The sequence below is a fragment of the Sminthopsis crassicaudata genome, chromosome 1, assembly GCF_048593235.1.
Source record: "Sminthopsis crassicaudata isolate SCR6 chromosome 1, ASM4859323v1, whole genome shotgun sequence".
Lineage (NCBI taxonomy): Eukaryota > Metazoa > Chordata > Mammalia > Dasyuromorphia > Dasyuridae > Sminthopsis > Sminthopsis crassicaudata.
The window spans coordinates 617,178,192-617,198,362 of record NC_133617.1 but is presented as its reverse complement, the minus strand read 5'-3'; the positions used below and the strand labels follow the sequence as shown (position 1 = coordinate 617,198,362).

The following is a 20,171-nucleotide window of genomic DNA, read 5'->3' as shown; positions in this document are numbered from 1 at the left end:
ACATCTGCATTTTCCCTCTCTCTCTTCCCCAATTAGGACTCTGCTCCTTAGTAATCCTCCCAGGGACAGTAGTCAATATATATATAAACTCTTATTTAATGGGAAGAGGGATACACATTTTAACTTTTTTTTTTTTTTTTTTTTTTTTTTTTTTTTGTATCACTGCCCAGACACAGGTTTCTTGTTAATTTTTACTTTGTAGAAGCTGGTCTTTTAAAGTAGATGATTCACTTGACATTATAAAATGTGTGTGTGTGTGTGTGTGTGTGTGTGTGTGTGTGTGTGTGTGTGTGTGTGTTAACACTTGCCACATTGTCCCAATTTGGGACAGGAAAGAAAGATATGTTTTTGGAGACTAACTTCCAACAACAGAAGAAAATGAAGAAGGGAGAGTTTCCATCCATCCTCAGCAAAATTCCCTCCATTCGATCTCAGTAATACAATTGAGTGGGTTATTTCTAAAGCAGAGATAGATGCATTGTGACAAAGTCCATCCTATTAATTTTGCTTATCATTGCTTAGTAAAGGCAATTGCTCCGGAATCTGGTGTCCAGTGTCACAATCTGTAATAAAGCATTTAGTATGTCCATGTGGGTTTCTCTGCCAGGAACAGGCTCAGGATGATGTCATAGGAATCATTTGGAGATTTTGGAAAATAATACTTCAATATATATTTCTTGGGAACAGGTTGCATATTTTCCTTATTTCCCTCTCTGTATCATCAAAGCATAGCATGATACCTGGAACATAGTAAGTGTTTAATAAAGGTTTATTGTCTATTTGTGGAAATAAAGAACTATATTTCACAACTTCTCTTTTTTTCTTCCCTTCTCCTAGCCCTGAGGGAAGGAAATAAAATCAATAACTAACAGAAATATTTTCTTTTCTTTTTTAAAAAAAATTTTTATATTATTTATTTTTTAAACTAATTTTTATAATTATAACATTTTCTTTGACAGTACATATGCATAGGTAATTTTTTTTTTACAACATTATCCCTTGTACTCCCTTCTGTTCCGAATTTTTCCCCTCCTTCCCTCCACCCCCTCCCCTAGATGGGGCATTCCCATACATATTAAATATCTTATAGTATATCCTAAGTACAATATATATGTGCAGAACTGAATTTTGTTGTTGTTGTTGCAAAGGAAGGATTGTATTCGGAAGGTAAAAATAATCTGGGAAAAAAACAAAACAAAACTAAAAAAAAAAAAAAAAAAAACAATGCTCACAGTTTACACTCATTTCCCAGTGTTCCTTTTCTGGATGTAGCTGATTCTGTCCATCATTGATCAATTGGAATTGAATTAGCTCTTCTCTATGTTGAAGATATCCACTTCCATCAGAATACACAGAAATATTTTCAATCAATTACTTCCCCAACCCTAGAAATGGTAAAATGTTTATATTTCTTTTGGAGGTCTTCGCTCTAAAGCCAGTTAAATTTCTCAAGAAAAAGATAACTGAAAGATCAAATATGTAAATTATATGCAGCTGATATAAAGTTCTTCTTCCTAACTTTAAAGGCAAAAACCACAGACATAAGGTGTTTCCCCCACCCCCCAGATAAATCTGTTCCATCACACACCAGCCATATATACATTATATCTTTTTCTAGTCCAGTAGGGGAGGATATGTTTCCTTACTCAGCTCTTACTCAGTTCTAATATAAGTTTTCTGGGGCCAAACATATCTAAAGGAAAGAAAAAATGTTAAATTTGGCATCTACAAATGAGAGTCTGGAAAATGAGGCATTTGAAGTCACTCCAAGTGCCAAAGTCAACAATAATTCCCAAAGATCTGTACTTGTATATCTTATTATAAAGACAACAACAAATTATTACTCACTAATTCAGACTAAATGAGGGTGGTTACAGAAATAGAATTTTATTAATTGTAAGGTCATACTATCAGTCAAAGGAAGATAAATGTTTCCTATTAGAGATCCTATTAGGACACCTGCTTCAATGAATAGATAGAATTTGCAATCAACATAATTACATGTCCTTGGGTGTTACAAATGTGTTTGAAAACTTCTTATTTACACTAATTGCAAAATGGGAAGATAGTTGTTTCATAGGGCATCATGTTTCATAAACAAAACCAAATGGATCTCTTTAAGAATCTGGTCCTGTCCTTTCTAATTTATTTCTATTTATTTTTTAGAAATAAATTTATTTCTTCCAGATAAAGACATAGGTTATCTGAGGAAGCTAGACCCATATCTCACCCTTCAATATACATGCACCAACTCTTAAAGAATTCTATTAAATGGAACAACCAAGATGTTACTGAACTTGGGATTCTAATGCTGTAGAGCCAAATGCTGGCATAAGATCAGGATCGATGAGGTGTTCAGCATTCCTGGGTTTCTCAGAGACCACATTCCCTAAAAACCTCATCAACCAAAAATCTACCACAGGCCCAATATGTTGACTCCAGGCCACCTAGGAAGCCAAAGTGTTTTGTTTGCTGTATTCTCCTCCCTCTCCACTCCCAATTGTTTTTCTTCTCCACCTTTTACAAAATTTCATTTGGTTGGCTTTTTCCTCCCATCTTTCTATCACTAGAATCCTTTAGGTCTTTTAAAAACAGAAGGGGAAAGTTTCACCAGCTATCCCAATAGGTTATTTTATTTTTTCCTTTTATAGCGTGTCCAGCACAAGGCAGCATGCTTAAAGATATTGCTGACATATTGTTCTATTTCCAGATCTAATTAAAGTGAACTACATTTGTCTTACTGTTATAGTAGTGTGTGAGGGTAACTTGTGAGGTGATTCTGTGGCAATCAGCCAGGATTCGAAAATCTTTGGTGTCCATATTATTTCCTGAGTTAAAGACCTTGGGAGGCAGAACTCAGTATAACCAACTGCTAGCCCTCATAGAGTATTTTACAGCATATCACTGAGACAACTAAATTTATACTGTGTTTCTTTCATAAACTGCAATGTATGTTCATTCATGAATTGACCAATTTATTGAATAGCATTTAGAGATGATTGTTCTTTTTTTATTATCTGAATTTATTTTGTCTCTTTGTCCTATTACAGGACCTACAGGTATGGATCTTTGGCAGCTGCTACTTACTTTGGCCCTGGCAAGTTCAAATGATGCTTTTTCTCAAAGTGAGGGTAAGTTATCTTTTTTTTTTCCCTTGAAAAGTTTTAAACAACACTGAACTTTGAGTAGGCAAAAGTTTTTCAAATCGAAGAATTCAGAATCAATTGTTTTGTTTTGTTTCACTGAATCCAACAAGAAAATGACAAGATTCATAAGACATTAGAAATTGGAGGAGAATTGCAATGTCAACTTTGATATTTTGTATTGGCATGTCAGAAATGAAACTTATAGCTACCTTAAGAGTGAGGGATGATGCTAGACCTTCAGCTTGGGAGAGGGAAAGAAATTTCACCAAAAATGATAGGGCTTCCTCAGTTCATCTGTGGCAAATGAGAGAGCCTAACTGCAGAGTCAGGATTTTGTTGATATTCTGAGAGGTCAAAGAGTAGATCTTTGAGCGAATTTTTCATTTCATATTAGACAAAAACAATTTTGGCTAGTGAAAGAACAAAAATCAGAGTAGGGATTAATGAATTTACAAATTCTGACTTGGTTTGTTTCTAGGAACTGATCAGGAAAATCTTTGAACTTTCTTTACCATCTCTTCACCACACAGGTTCCCCACTTTCCGTCGAGTGATATGTCTCATTGCATGTGAAGGTCAGGGCTCACAAGAGCAATGTGTAAAACAGAGGCTTACAAGAACATGTAGAAAGCCTGAGATCCTCCAGCTCTTCTTCCAGGGAGATGAAAGGGTCAAGTCTACTTCTGTTTTACTTGCATGGTGTTGATAGAGGGAAATAGCAACAAGTTTCTCATGCTACAGTGCAACTTGAGTTTGATGTCTTAAAATGAAAAGCTTGTGTTATACCCTGAGAAAACACTAGAAGAAATTATGACAGCTCCTTAAAATGAAACTTCTGGCCCCCAAAAAGCCCATAGTAGAAAGGTGTTTAGGGCAAACTGTAACTGGAAAGATGAGAGAGGAAAGAGAATGCAATTTTATCTTAAAAAATAATTTTAAAATATTTGCAAGAAGGCATTCATATTTCTTTGAAATACTTTGGGTCTTGCTGGTGTTATTTTTAAAAATGTGTCTAGATATCAGCAGTATGCAAGTGAGACATGTAGGGAACTGCAGACTTTATTTCAGCAGCTTTTCCCATGCCTGGTTTTAGAGTCTGGTTCTGAGCCAAAGAATGACAGCTAAGATCTGTGCCTGTAAAGAGCTAATGAGGGTAGCTTAATTTTTACTTTCTTCACTAATATTATTTTCACTTTCTCAGACCACTATGGGCAAGGTTGGAAGAATTTTTTAGTTGTAAGAATTGGAAAGAATAAAGAGTAAAAACTAAGGTGGAGGAAGAAGAAAAGGAGAGGGGAAAAAAGTAAAAGTGGGAAGGAAAAAAAATTTGGCTTAGCCAAGACTGGAAAGTAAAAGCTATTTCAATCCTAGAGAATGCACAATAGTGTCCTAACATGAGATGCTTTAATGCTTTGGCAAAGCCTGCACCCTCACCGAACTAATTCAGAAAAACCTTCTGTGGTAGGCCTCCCCCCCCCCCCCCAGGTTGTTACTTACAGGAGGAAATGGAAGGGTTTGCTAATGTCGATTAAACCTAAGGTAACTGACCTACCAGAGACATGCTGGTCTGTTGCAAATCTCTGCCTTCTTTATTAGTTCAGTAACCAACATTTCTTTTGGACTTCTTGTCATTCTGCAATATGATTTAGAAATGGCTTGGGTTTATTAATGATGGGGAATGACTGTTGAAATTAGCAAGTTTTTGCCAAGTCTCTGGCTACTTATCTAATAGATTCAGTCAGGGAGAGCACTTGGTAGGGGTTGAGCTCAAATGACATTCATGGGCCATGTGTTTTCTTTTACCACCAGATCTGGTCAATTGCCAATTCGTTTTATTTTTATTTTGTTTCCCATTGTATAGTACAAACAGAAAATTAAGGTGAGAAATAAATTTACTCTGGATTATCAGTCTCTTTACTTGAAATCAATTCAGAACACAGAACTTAAGTTTTTATCTTTGAAAATTAGTAGATTGAATGAAGGGGAGAAAAGTCACCTAGATAACAATGTGGTGCAGCAGACATCATTTTTAGCAGCATATTAGAAATAAATAAGGATCTGGAGTAATCTGACGTAGTATTCCTTGAAACATCTTCATTTTAAAGTATTAAATAACCATAAATAAAAGTATTAAATAATTTATTTATTATAAATATAAATAAATAATGAAGTATTAAATAAAATAATAAATTTTTCTTTGGTGAGAAATACATTACCTCTTAGGGGTCTTTTTCATTAAATCTTATTTCCCCATTAGAAATTAAATGGACAATAAACACTAAGGAATGTCATCATTGTACTGGATAAAATTCATCAATAGACTGAGCACTGTCAATTACCAGAAAAATCTTTCCATCTGCTTCTGACAGCAAGAAAAAAATAATTCCAGGGATGCTTCATTTTCAGAATTCCAGAAAATGCTAAACAATCTCAGTTGGTTGTACTAAATTGCTACTAATGGGGTTGCTTAATGAGAAATGCATTTTTATAAACTGTCTATAAAAATGCTGCCAGGGTTATGGCAGGTACTGTCTGTATCATAGCAATCAGTCATAGAGCATTTTCTGCATACTCACTGTGTTTCCGGTAGTTTAAGACCCTTGTCAGGATATGTGGGAGATACAAAGTGGAAGACACAGTTCCTGCCCTTAAATAGCCACCAATCTAGTTTGGGAGATGAGAGATCTATACATATGTCTCTTCTAGAGCACAAGGTATTCCAAAAGTGCTTGTTAAGTGATGTAAGGACTATTTCTCAATGCTGTGAAAGGGCATCAGGAGAGTACAACATGGTCTTTGGGTGATTTACTTAACTAATTCATTCTATTTGCAACCAGAAAAATAACTGATAAAATAGAAATATATATATATAGACTTTCCATACATGTGTGTATGTGCACGCCTAATGGTAATGGGGCGGGGGGAGTAGAAAAGGAAAAAAGAAAACTTTATTATATGATATATTATCATATTATGTTAGATGATAACTTTATTATATATTTAAAAGGAATAGCAAATTGTACATAATATATTTGCAGTTTCATGTGTGACCATCTTTTTATTATTTATGGAAATGCTTGCTTTATTCAATAAATTAAAAACAAAATACAACTTTTTTTTTTAAAAATCATTCAATGAATTTTTTTATCTCTGTATTTTAGCTTGTTGAATAGTTGGTTGGTTTATAGGTGCTATGGGGGAGAAAAAGGTGGAAAGGGCATAATCTCTGTCCTCAAGAAGATTATAATTTACTAGGAAATGTGGCCCAGTAAATAGGTGTGTAAATGTAGGTCAGTAAATATGGCCCTGTGTACTTTAGTTGTCTACTTTCATACCATATGAGGCTGAAGAAAATGGAGATGTTTATTTAGCCAAGAAAAGACTTAAATGAAACCTCGTAGTTGTCTTCATGTCTTTGAACATTTGTCGTGTTGTTGTGGAAAAGAATAAGTAGACTTACTTTGTTTGGCCTAAAAAGGCAGTGGATAGAGCACCAGCCCTGGAGCCTGAGTTCAAATCCAGCTTCAGACACTTAGTGTGTGATCAGAGCCCATCGTTTAACCCAAATTGCCTAAAAACAAACAAGCAAACAAAAACCACAAGGTATGTATGGTCAGGGACAATGGATGTCAGGTGAAAAGAGGAAAGTTTAGGTTAAATGTCAGGAAGAATTCTGTAACATTTGAAATAATCAATAAATCGGATATGCACATTGGACCTTATTAGAAGTCTTCAAGCAGCATTAATTAAGTTGTAATGGAAATTATTTTTCTTGTATGAGTGGGATCAGATTATGCTTTAAATTGAAGTCCTTCCATCTTAAAATTACTTGGCAGATTCCAATTGGTATTTTCTTGAATGAATAAAGAATTGAATATTTCTAAAGCACCTATGCTAAGGGCTAGAATTACAAATAGAAAAAGAAAGTAGTCCCTGGCATCAAGGAATTCTCATTCAAACTGGGGAAGGTAATGCATATGAGCTTCAGTGCAAAGCAGATGGAAAAGCTTGGATGTGCTAGGGGTACAGTGGCAAGACATGTACAAGGTTCCAAATCCTTAGGGAGCATTTTTGTCTACATCCTTGCATTTCTCTCTCCAATGGTCCTAGTCAGACAAGGTAATTGATGTTTTCATAACTACCCTCCTAACCTAATACTCTGGGCACATTCATTTAGACAGGAGACTTGATAATGAAATACAGGAACTTTAACAGATGGAAAATATTCCATGTCTCCAAGACAAGTCTAATTGCATTAGCTCACTTGCTTAGGAGATTCCTTCTACCTCTTGCCCTTTCCATCCCACTGTTTCTCTCCCTACTGCTGCTGCAGAATGAGAGAAGCCAGTTGGGTAACATAAGCCATCCATCTTCCTAAAATAGCCTTTGAGGAAAGGATCCATAAGCGATCCTTCCTGATTACTCACATCCCACTTTGGGGAAACCATACCCAAAGTTTCTCAAACCTGCCATTTATTATAAAGATAAGACTGGGAGGTGAGTCAGAACCAAGTTGTGAGAGCTTTGAATTGGGAAAAGGGGAACTAAATTTGTCCTTGAAGAACAGGTAGGTCTTAAATTGGAAGAGAGAACAGAGTGGTCCCCCACATTTACTCCATTTTGAACATATGATGAAACAACCCTATTCAGAGGCAGATCATGCAAAAGGAGCAAATCTTTCATATAAGAATACTTCCCTTTTCATTTGATGAGAATAGGTTAGACCAAGGAGCCTCTTAAAAGCAATATTTTAGTATCTCACAGCTTGAATGATTGATCCTACTAAGCATATAGTTATTTAAGTCTATATCATGATATATCAAACAAGTTATAAAAATAATAATAACTTATATTTATATAGTTCTTTAAAGTTTGTGATATGCTTTATATACATTATCTCTCTGTTGAACCCTATATAGGTAATAACCCTATAAGGTAAGTGGTATTATTATCCTCATTTTACAGAGGAGGAAACTGAGATTCATGGAGGTTCAGTAATTTGCCCATGTTTTGGGCATCAGAGGTTGCTGAATTTTAACCCAGGTGTATCTGACTTCAGCCCTGTATTTCACCATGTTGTCACCCTGATTAAGAAATTTGTGTTGTTAGTAATACCAAAATCTTTTTTAAAGACAAAAAAACAAACAAACTTTGAACTCCATTCATTCAACCAAGACACTACTCAAAAGTAGGGAGATTTCTCCCTATAATATAGAGAGCATATGAAGAGATTCACAGAGAACTTGGATGATTTTTTTCAATATATATCTTTTACCATCACAACTGAAATTCTCTAGCCTCTTGAGAACTGCCAAGACCCATCAAAATGTACTTCAGACTCCTAGAGCCAATCAGTAAATGGTACAACCTCAAAAGAAGATGGCCCTCCTGCAGCTACTCCGCTGCAGACCTTACCTACTCTTGGAGGGAGGGAGGTGTTCCATAGAGCTACTGCCATCAATACTGGCTCCCAGGAGAGGATGAGAAATATAAATATAAATATAAATGACTATGACTGCTTGGCTCACAGCTCTCTGTCAATAGATCTGAGCTACAAAGGAAGAGGAAGAGATTACTACTGTTATTACTACTGCTGCTAGAGGGATCCTGGACTTGCCTCCCATACCAAGGGTAGGGTACTGGGATCCTGTCTTACATAATTATAACCATACTTACCCACATGGTCCTTGTAATTCTGGATGCCACCCTCTCTGTATCTTAGGAAACTTTCTAAGACCATGCTTTTTTTGTTATTGAGAGGCGTCAGTTGTGTCCAACTCTTTATTACTCCATTTGGGTTTTCTTGGCAAAGATATTGCAGAAGTTTGCCATTTCCTTATTTGGTCATTTTACATATGGGGAAACTGAGGGAAACAGGATCACTCCAGTTAAGTGTATGAGAATAGATTTGTACTTGAGGAGTCTTCTGGATTCCAAGTCTAGTACTTGATCTACAGGCATCACCTAGCTGCCCATACCTAGTAGAGTGGTTCCCAAGTTGCATCAGTAAAGAGAATTAATTACTTCACTGGGAGTTTCCTATACAAGTGAAATCAAAGCTCTTCACTTAAAAAAAAAAAAAGAAAAAAAAAAAGCTTACATTTAAATAATGCTTTCTAGTCACTGAGTACTTTCACTTACATAATCTTATTTAATCCCCCATGACAACCAGATGAAAAAGGTGGGGCAGCTGATATTATCTCCCTTTTACAAGGAAGGAAATTTGTTCCAAAAAGGGTAAGAGATTTGCCTTAGGTCAATAGTATCTAATTTAAAAAGAAATAGGATCAGTGATGATCCCTATATGTGTCACATTGCCTTGATTTTAAACTATACTATTATCTGTGTTTTATAAAATTTTATTTATTTTCTAATTATATTTTAATTTGGCCCAAAATTCTCAGGGGTGTTACCTATAGGCTTCATGTTTAACATCTCTTCTTTTGGTTCCCTAACTGGGGATAATGTGTCTAAATTACACTGGAAGTACCTAGAAGTGACAGGTAAAGAAAGGGCTGTTTTGGGGTTTGTTTGGTTTTTTTTGGGGGGGAGGGGGTTGGTAGCAGCCCTTTTTATAGTGTCAAGAAACTGAAAAATTGAGTAGATGTCCATCAGTTGGGGAATGGCTGAATAAGTTATGGTATGTAAATATAATGTTCAATAAGAAATGATCAGCAGGCTGATTTCAGAAAAATGTGGAAAGACATAGATGAACTGATGCTGAGTGAAACAAGCAGAAGCAAGAGATCATTGTACATAGTAACAAGAAGATTATGTGATGATCAACTGTGATGGGCTTAGTTCTTCTCAACAGTACAATAATTCAAGGCAATTCTAATATATTTGGAATGAAAAATGCCATCCATATCCAGAGAATGAAATATGGAAATTAACTATGGATTGAAGAATAGTATTTTCACTTTTTGTTTGTTTTCTGTTTCATGTTTTTTCCCCTTTTCATCTTATTTTTCTTGCATAATGTGACAAATATGGAAATATATTTAAAAGAATTATACATATTTAACCTTAAAAAAGAAAGGCATTTTAATATTTTTCCAATTACATATGAAGAAATTCTTAACATTAATTTTTACAAAATTTTGAGTTCCAAATTTTTTTCCTTCCTTGCCTCTCCCCTCCTCTTCCTAAAATAGTAAGCAATTTGATTTAGGTTATATATGTGCCAACACGTAAAACATTATTTCCATATTAATCATATTGTGAAAGAAATAACCCAAAGGAAAACACATAAACACATACTAAGTGAAAATAATTTGCTTCAATCTGCAATCAGAGTTCATCAGTTCTTTTTCTGGATGTGGGTAGGATTTTTCATCATGAGTCCTTTGGAAATATGTTTGGTCAATGTTTTGGAACACTGCTAGAAGAGCTAAGTCATTTATAGTTGTTGTTACTGATTACAGTGTTCATTTGGTTGTGATCCAAGGGAAGTATTTTTGATGAAATAAGAGGTAAGATATAGAATATTCATTTTCTATACTGCTGCATTTCCTAATCAATTTTATCTTCTTTCAAAGCAAGCCATTCTTTTTATATATATATATTTTTATTTATAAAACATATGCATGGGTAATTTTTCAACATTGACTCTTACAAAATCTTTTGTTCCAAATTTTCCCCTCCTTCCCCCCATCCCCTCCCCTAGAAAAATCGGATCTAAAAAGAAAGGAAAAGCCTGAGAAGGATGCAAGCAAACAATAACAGAAAGAATGAAATTGCTATGTTGTGTTCCACACTTTGTACCCACAGTCCTCACTCTGGCTATAAATGGCTCTCTTCATTGGAAATGGGTTAAATCATCTCAATATTAAAGAGAGCCGTGTCCATCAGAATTGATCATCATATAGTCTTGTTGTTGCCGTGTATAATGATCTCCTGGTCCTGCTTATTTCACTTAGCATCAGTTCATATAAGTCTTTCCAGGCCTCTCTGAAATCATCCTGCTGGTCATTTCTTACAGAACAATAATATTCCATAACATTCATATACCACAGTTTATTCAGCCATTCTCCAATTGATGGGCATTGATTCATTTTCCAGTTTCTAGCCACTACAAAAAGTGCTGCCATAAACATTTTGGCACATACAGGTCCCTTTCCCTCCTTTAAGATCTCTTTGGGATATAAGCCCAGTAGTAACACTGCTGGATCAAAGGGTATGCACAGTTTGATAATTTTTTGAGCATAGTTCCAAATTGCTCTTCAGAATGTTTGGATGCATTCACAATTCTACCAATTATGCATCAGTGTCCCAGTTTTCCCATATCCCCTCCAACATTTGTCATTATCTTTTCCTGTCATCTTAACCAAGGTGAGAGGTATGTAGTGGTATCTCAGAGTTGTCTAAATTTGCATTTCTCTAATCAATAGTGATTTGGAGCACCTTTTCATGTGACTACAAATAGTTTCAATTTCTTCATCTGAAAATTGTCTGTTCATATCCTTTGAACTAATATAATTTGAATTGATTCTCTATATATTTTGGAAATGAGACCTTTATCAGAACCTTTGAATATAAAAATGTTTGCCCAGTTTCTTGCTTCCCTTCTAATCTTGTCTACATTAGTTCTGTTTGTGCAAAAACTTTTTAACTTAATATAATCAAAATTATCTATTTTGTGATCAATAATGATCTCTAGTTCTTCTTTGGTCACAAATTCCTTCCAACTCCACAGATCTGAGAGATGAACTATCCTATGTTCTTCTAATTTGTTTATAATATCATTCTTTATATCTAGATCATGAACCCATTTTAACCTTATCCTGTTGTACAGTGTTAAGTGTGGGTCAGTGCCTAGTTTCTGCCATACTAGTTTCCAATTTTCCCAGCTTTTTGTCATATAGTGAATTCTTATCCCAAAAGCTGGGGTCTTTGGGTTTGTCAAATACTAGATGCTATAGTCACTGACTGTTTTGTCCTGTAAACCTAACTAATCTATTTCTTAGCTAGTACCAAATAGTTTTGGTGACTGCTGCTTTATAATATAGTGTTAGATCTGGTACAGCTAGGCCACCTTTATTTGTTTTTTTGTGTTTTTTTTTCATTAGTTCCTTTGAAATTCTTAACCTTTTGTTCTTCCAAATGAAGTTTGTTATTTTTTCTAGGTCAGTAAAATAGTTTCTTGGGAGTTTGTTTGGTATAACCCTAAATAAGTAGATTAAAAGTTTAGGTAGTATTGTCATCTTTATTATATTAGCTCAACCTATCCAAGAGCACTTGATATTTTTCTAATTGTTTAGATCTGATTTTGTTTGTGTGGAAAGTTTTTTGTAATTTTGCTCATATAGCTCCTGACTTTCCCTTGGCAGATAGATCCCCAAATATTTTATACTATCAACAGTTATTTTAAGTGGAATTTCTCTTTGTATCTCTTGCTGTTGGATTTTGTTAGTGATGTATAGAAATGTTGATGATTTATGTGGATTTGTTTTGTATCTTGTAACTTTGCTAAAGTTGTGGATTATTTCTAATAGCTTTTTAGTTGATTCTCTGGGGTTCTCTAAGTATACCATCATATCATCTGCAAAGAGTGACAATTTGGTTTCCTCATTACCTACTCTAATTCCTTTAGTCTCTTTTTTATCTCTTATTGCCAAAGCTAGCATTTCTAATACAATATTGAATAGTAATGGTGATAGTAGGCAACCTTGTTTCATCCCTGATCTTATTGGGAATGATTCCAGTTTATCCCCATTACATGCTTGCTGATGGTTTTAAATAGATGAGAGCTAGCCATTCTTAATTATGCATGGTGTGGTAGGGCAGAATCATGGAGGATGAGAGCCTGGAATACCATCAGCCCACCAGCATTGGAGTGGGATTTATATGACACAGTTCTGTCAAAAAGGCTAAATGATGATATCATTGCTGCTTGTGCCTCCCCTATACAGTACCCAGGTCTGCTTGCTCCCCCAATCTAGCCCAAGCCAAAAAAAAAAAAAAAAAAAAAAAAAAAAACTTAGCCTGTCAGTAGCTTGAAAACATGCTAACTAGTCAAGGGGTTGCATAGGATTTACAATTCTATCTTTGAAAATAGAACTTTCAAATTATACTGTGGGGTCTTTTGGTACTGCTACAGATTTTCCTAGCATAGACCAGCCCTGACTCTTTGGCATTTGACAGAGGGTCTTTTAAAAAAGGTGATACCATTAAGAGAATGAGTCTGGGATTTGAAATTAGATAACATGTCCTAACTCCACAATTACTAGCTTTGTGAACTTAAGTCAGTTAAACTTATCAGAACTTGTTCATTCATCTTTAAAATGGACATGATAATACAAGTACTCCCTATTTCACAAGGATCTGGGATGGTGGGGATGATGGATATATATGTGATAATGTATGTCCAAGAACTTGAAAGCTATAAAGTAGTTTACAAATATTACCTCTTATTATTCTCAGTTCTAGCTTCATAAGCATTCTGGGAAAGTTCAGCTGTAAGGCAGATCATCTGGGTTTACAGTATCCGAATATACACTGGATAAGAAAATCTTTAGAAAAATGGTAAAATAGGAGGACTACATTGGGGAAGGAGCATTGGATTTGGAGTCAACTGGACCTGAGTTAAATTTCTAGTTCTACTTATTACCCATGGTGATACTTGTCAAGCCAATTTATCCCCCTAGAAGTGAGTATACTAGTCTATGAATTGAAATAGATGTTTCTAGTGTTTGTCGCTCCTTTGATAGTTCTGAATTCTGTGCTATTTGTCTCTAAAACCTCATGCGACACCTTTACCTCTCCTTCTCCTGCCTCAAATGTCACAAATGCAAAGATCCTGTGTATGTATAGTGAAAAGTTCTTCTGGGCAAATTTGGATCTCTTTTATGAGACTCATATCAAAGCATGAGGGTGCAGCTGCTGGCAACTAATCGATGGCTTCCTCACTTATCATTAGTTCATCAATAATTATCAGCTCAAAGGTGATGATGAAGTGGAATATTTACACACCTTGAATGAAATCTGTTGCGATTCATCCTTCAAAGGTAATTTCTCCTTTAAGCCAGAGGCATTGCATAACCATGCTAAAATGTCAGAATGCCATGCAACACATACTGTCAAGCTGAAATGCAAGGGAGGTGGGTGGAGGTGGTTTCTTCTTCTGTTATGTATTTCCAGATCACTAAAATTAATTTTCAGCTTATAGTCCCAGAATTGTAGGAGAGGCTTGAGTTTCTATGTCTCCTTTAAAAGGCTTTGAATATGAAATTCACTTTGCAAGACTATGTGAGAAATTAGATTGTGGAATTATACTTCAGATAGTGTGATTGTAGATGCCAGAACAAGAAGCAACATGTTGATGGGTTATAATGTGCCCACAGGTGAAGAAATGATTCCTGGTGTTAGGATTCAGGTCTCCCTGAAAGAGAGGGAGGGAGCAGGAAATGTGAGGAAACTTACAGGTGTGCTGTTTTACAGATGTGTAGCTTCATTTGCGTCAAAGTTTTAAAAGGAGTTTTAATGAATCCTTTGTTTCTAGCCTCTCTGAGGTGCAAAATGCCTGCTTGTACAATCAAACCTCAGTCATTAGGAATAATTGGTGGGAAGGGAAGAAGATAAAAGAAGGGAAAATATTGGGAAAAAACGGAAGGGAAGGGAAGGAAAAGGAAGGGAAGGGAAGGAAAAGGAAGGGAAGGGAATTGACTATCATGCCAAGTTTGAATTATAGGCAAAGACTTGGGTTCAATCAATCAATCATCTAGAATCTATTAAGTGCCCGCTATATGCCAAGTAAAGCTTTAGAGATGCAAAAAAAAAAAAAGTTAAAAATCAAATCTTGCTCTCAAGAAGATAATTTTGTAGCCCCCCTTTTTCAGATGAGGAAACTGAGATAACCAAGGTGACAGAGCTAGTATTTGAGGTAGCATCTGAACTCAATTCTTCCTGATTCCAAGTCTAGTATCCTGTGCAATTTGCCATGTGCTTTGAAGATCTCCTGGCTCTTTTTCATGCGTTCTTTGTCCGTGATGGTTAGGCTTTCCTGATGATTGCTTAACCTTTTGGCTTTCTCATTAGTTACCCAATACTCCTGGTGTTCTCACCAAAGTCCAATCAAAAAAGTGTAAGCCATGTCAGAAGCCAGACATTTGCTTCAGTAGGAGCTGACAGGTGGTAAAGTACCAAATTTCACTTCATCCCCTTGCAGTTGGTAAGTATATTTTCCCCTACATGAGCAGGTCTAGACACAACGTGCAGAAGGAGAATGAAAAAGAATAAGGCTCCGAGAGGGACACAGCATGAATGAAAACAGACTTAGCTTTCTGATTCCAAATTCCAGCAAAGCACCAGCTCTCCACGTGCTGAGGTCCTAGTCTGGCTTGGTTCAAATGCCAAGTACTGCAGGACAGCGGTCTGGGTGTTCATGACTGTGCCAGACACTGCTTGCATGGTGTTAACCTTGCCACTCAACATCTCCGGATGTTTTCATGGAGCACGTTGACTAGTTCCCTCTCATGGGATCATCCTGCTCCCTCAGAGCATGACTTTCTTGGAAAGCATTCCTTCAACAGTAGGAGGATGTAGATGAATTCTACATCCATCTCCCTGGAGCACACAGCAACCATCATGGGTATGAAATAGAAGTCCCTGCAGCTTCTTCTGTACTGTAATCTCTGCTTTCTTCCTTCTCTTCCTTGGTTTGGTGAGTTAATAACCTGAGTTCTCAGATACTACAAGTCCCAGTTTAAAACAGATATTAATGTTCCATTAAATATCACAGTGGAGGTGTGCAGAAGAACTTGTTGAATTTTTTTACACTTTTTTAATTATGTGGACATCAATCAGGGCAGAACAGAGAGGTCAAGTCTATATGTATTTATTAAGCACCACCTATATACTACTTCCAGCTTGGATGAAATAGGGAGACTTAGTGACATCATAATTAGGGGTCAAAGCTGGCAGTCAGGGAGCCCTAAGTCCAATCATAGACAGGATATACTCTGGGTTGGGGTGAGGAAGCTCCTTTACTGACAGAGAACTGCCCCCTCCAAACTGAGGAAATTACAGATTATTTACATATTCCCTGTTTGCATATTGTTAAACATCACAGTCACACTCTGACCGGCAAAAAAGTCCTTAATTGGCCTCTGTGACAACATCCCCCTCCATTTTTCTTTTCAGGTTTTATTCCTCTTTGACCTAGATCTCTAATGAAGCTACATCAAACCACAGTGACCCACATAGACACACAATGATGTGAGCTTTGAAATCAACTTAAAAAATACATGGACAATACAGTGGAAGTGATTATATGATAGGATTTCTGCTACTTCCTAAAGATACAGAGAAATGTATTGATTGACACAATAGGTCTTAATAATTCACGATTTGGAAAATTTGTATAATGTAAAGGAAAACAACACTGAAAGACCTGAGAATGCTGATTAATGCATTTCAATCATAAGTACAGAAATGGACTTATGGTGTAGGAGATCTCTCTTGGCAGAGAGGGCTATAGGTAGGAAATCAGGCTGATGTTTTCAGAGATAGCTGATATAGATATAGACATAGCTTAGCTATATTTGTTCAAAGCAAGACTTTTGAAGGGGAAAGTAGAAAAAGAATCAAAGAGAAGTAACTAAAAAGATGATTAGTAAAATATTTTTAAATGTTCTTAAAAACTAATTTTATAGTCATAAAAATAAGAGATGCTAGGGTACACATAAAAAGTTGTACCTGAATATTTAGATTATCTTTTTAATAAAGAATTAGAGAGTATTAATTTTACAAAGTCCCTTCCTTTAGGATCAAATGATTCAATGAAGATATGGTTCTTTGGTAATTAATACTTTTAGTTTTGGGGTTGTTGGGTTTTTTTAAGTTCATGAATCAAAAGGCTCTGTGATCAGAATAGGCACTTTTGCTTGGCTTAGTATAAGCAAATGGGCATTGGGTCTATTAAGAACTTGGCTAGTTAATAAACTAGTGTGTAAACTTGGAGAATAGTCTTCTTATGAGACAAAAAGTCAAAATGTTGAATGTAGTTTTCTGGAAACAACTTTTGTCCCATAATGATTTTATGGCTATCTTCAGACCCCATTTAAAGACCTACCTAAAAGAGGAATATGAAATATAACTATCAATGAAATGGGCTGCTTTAAGAAATACTGAGTTCTCATCTCTGTTTAAACTGAAGTTGATCATCTATCAGGAATATTGTAAAAGGATGCCTCTTCCCAGTTATTTTAGATAGAATTTGTTTGTACTTTAGGTATAGCTATACAAATATTGCAAAATAATAAAAATTATTTATATAGAGAGATGAATGTATCTAGATAGGTGCTTATGTATATGTAAATGTGTTTGTATATATGTATTTGTTTCTCTAGACAAGATAACATTCATGGGGAGAGTGGCTGTTTAATTTTTGCCTTTTTATTCTGTCTGGTACAATGCCCCACACATGATACATGCTTACTAAATGGTGGTTGGTTGATTGGTTGGCTGATTGAGAGAGAATTATCATTTCTAGTTCTAATCTGTGAGTCTGGTTTTATGATTCATATGCACACTCTATAAAAAGAGACATCACTGTGATGTCGTCTTCTGTACTTAAATTTTTAAAAGTTTTAATTAAATTTGTTGGACTATACTTTCACAAGCTGGACTAACACATTTTAGAAATGTTTTCCACAAAAAGATATATTTCTCACAAAACATAAAAGCAAGCAAGAGATCATTTAGCCAAACCACCTGTTTTACAGATGAGAAGATTAAGGCTCAGGGGGTAAAGACTTGCCCAAATTGAAACAACTAGTTAGTTTGGCCTAAAAGCCAAATTTTCTGCTATAGTGAGTGTTCTATTTACTAACCTGCCTTCTAACCTCAAATTAACCAGATAATTTCTTTCACAGAAACTTTACCATCTTGGTTATCTGAAATTCTACTCTTCCTAAGAAAATTTATCTAAACAGCACTGCCAGAAGTCGCATATTTAGTGTGAGATCATTCAATTTATTGGCCATCTTAATGACCATTGAGCTGATTCTTCAAATTTTTAAAAAGCCCTTAAACTAATATTGTGACTGTTTTGCAAAAAGAACTTCATACTCCGTTTCATACACATAACACATTCCAGTATCGTGTTCAGCTCAGGCCCCACACACATGCACCTTCCTCACAGAGGCAGAAGATTGGAATTAACTCTGCCAAAATTTTGAAGCTGTGATTCCAAGACTTTTAAACAGCTGGGGTTTAAACTAAGCTATTCCTCTAAGCTATCTTCCCTAGGGCTTCCTGAATTTTAAGAAACAGCTGAAGCTATGAGGGTTCCAAGAGAGGCTAAACAATACATCCATTCTTCATGAAATATGTGGAAGTATGTATCCAGGTGCTAACTAGCTAAATTTGCTTCTTTTAAAGAAATAAGGAAGAAAAAAAATAATAATCCTCCTTCCCAGGACTACAAGAGATAATAAGAAGGCATAGCTATTCATTCACATGTTTCTAATTGGGGCAGCAAGAGAGGGAAAAGAGGAAGAAGCTATTTTGATCATTCCCAGGCTTCCAATTGGAGGGAGGAGGCAGTAGCCAGTGAGGGCCAAAAAGCAGCTTTATCTAGGTCTATCAATAAATATTTGTAGGATGAACATAAAATCAAAAATAGCTATCTAGCCTTTATATATTTCTTTACGGTTTGAAAAAAAACCACTTTACAAATATTATCTCATTTATCCTCATAACAACCTTATAATATAGGTTCTATTATCTCCATTTTACATATGAAAAAACATCATAAAATAACAAAGAAATTTAGTAATTAACCTAAGGTCACACGAACTCCTAAGTATCTGAAGCTACATTTGAATTCAGGTCGTCCTGATTTTGCATCTAGCATTCTTGATATAGAAAAAAAGCTCATTGAACATGTTTAAGTTTTCAAGAGCCTTGGACCCAGGTTACACACTGTACCATCCTAAGAAATGGAGCAGGATGATGCTAGAAAAAGAATTAGAGACCGAGAGTCAGCCAACCTGAGTTCTAATCCAAGCTTCATCAAGAACCAAATCATGGAACCTCCCTGTTTTAAGTTTTGCATCTGGAAAATATGATGATATCTGACCTACCTACTTGACAGGATTATTTTAAGGTCTAAATAAATATGTAAAAGTGATTTTGGGGGAAAAAAAAAACAGTTTTCCACACCTATAAGGTAGGGCAGTTATTATTATGGGACACTCTTTACTGAATAAAACAATATCAAGTCAATCCATCAAGGCTGAGGAAAACTCCTCTTTACCCTATATGTAATGTTAGAGTTTTACAATGCATTGGTTGGTATTCCTGAACTATTTTTTTTCCTCTTTTTATTCTGTGCAATAAGGGATGATCCTCTGGGAGGGGGAGGGGATACATTGGGAAAGATTGTGGATATAAATATAGAAGATATTGATAAAAAAAATGTACTTTTTAAAATCCTTCTTTGCTGTACCAGACAAGTAGTGAACATAATAATATGAACTTTAATAATTTTTCCAATAGAAATTAAAGTGTGTTCTGAGAATTATGTCTTCAGTACATTGCCAAGGCTCTGAGGTTGCTTAAATGATCACGTAGTATGTTCAGATTGGAAGGAATAGCACATGTGAAGTTGTCCTATATGTATATTTCTCCCTGTGTCCCTGCCTCTCTCACACATGTCTGTTCCAAGCATGCAAACGTGTTCCACACAAACATCATTAAGGACTAGCCACAAATCCTCAGAGACTGATGAGTAATGCCAGGTTAAGGCAGTAGCTTGGTCCAGATTCTATTCTTAGATTTAGATATGTTTGTTTCTTGCATATAAAAGAGGACAAGTAATTTAATTTAAAAAAAAACACACAACTCAATCAGCATCTATTTTTATGTGACTTTCTGGTGGTCACTGTTATCCCACTCTCTCTCTTCCTCTGGGTCTGTGGGACTTGCAGATTACCTGCAAGCACCAAGCAGGAAATTTCTGAATCAAAGTACCAAAGTTTTACATTTTTATTCATGAAATGTTAGAACTTAAAAAGATGTCAGA

General features: G+C 35.6%; 1 protein-coding gene across 8 annotated transcripts in view; it reads left to right on the top strand.

Annotated features, from left to right (window-relative positions):
* GHR (growth hormone receptor) overlaps nucleotides 1–20,171 on the top strand; it is a 305,275-nt gene that overhangs the window by 152,663 nt on the left and 132,441 nt on the right. For all 8 annotated transcript variants that reach the window (XM_074300124.1, XM_074299943.1, XM_074299853.1 and 5 more), the window contains one exon: nucleotides 3,051–3,131. In XM_074300124.1, the coding sequence (XP_074156225.1) occupies nucleotides 3,051–3,131 (81 nt within the window). The remainder of the gene's footprint in view (nucleotides 1–3,050; nucleotides 3,132–20,171) is intronic.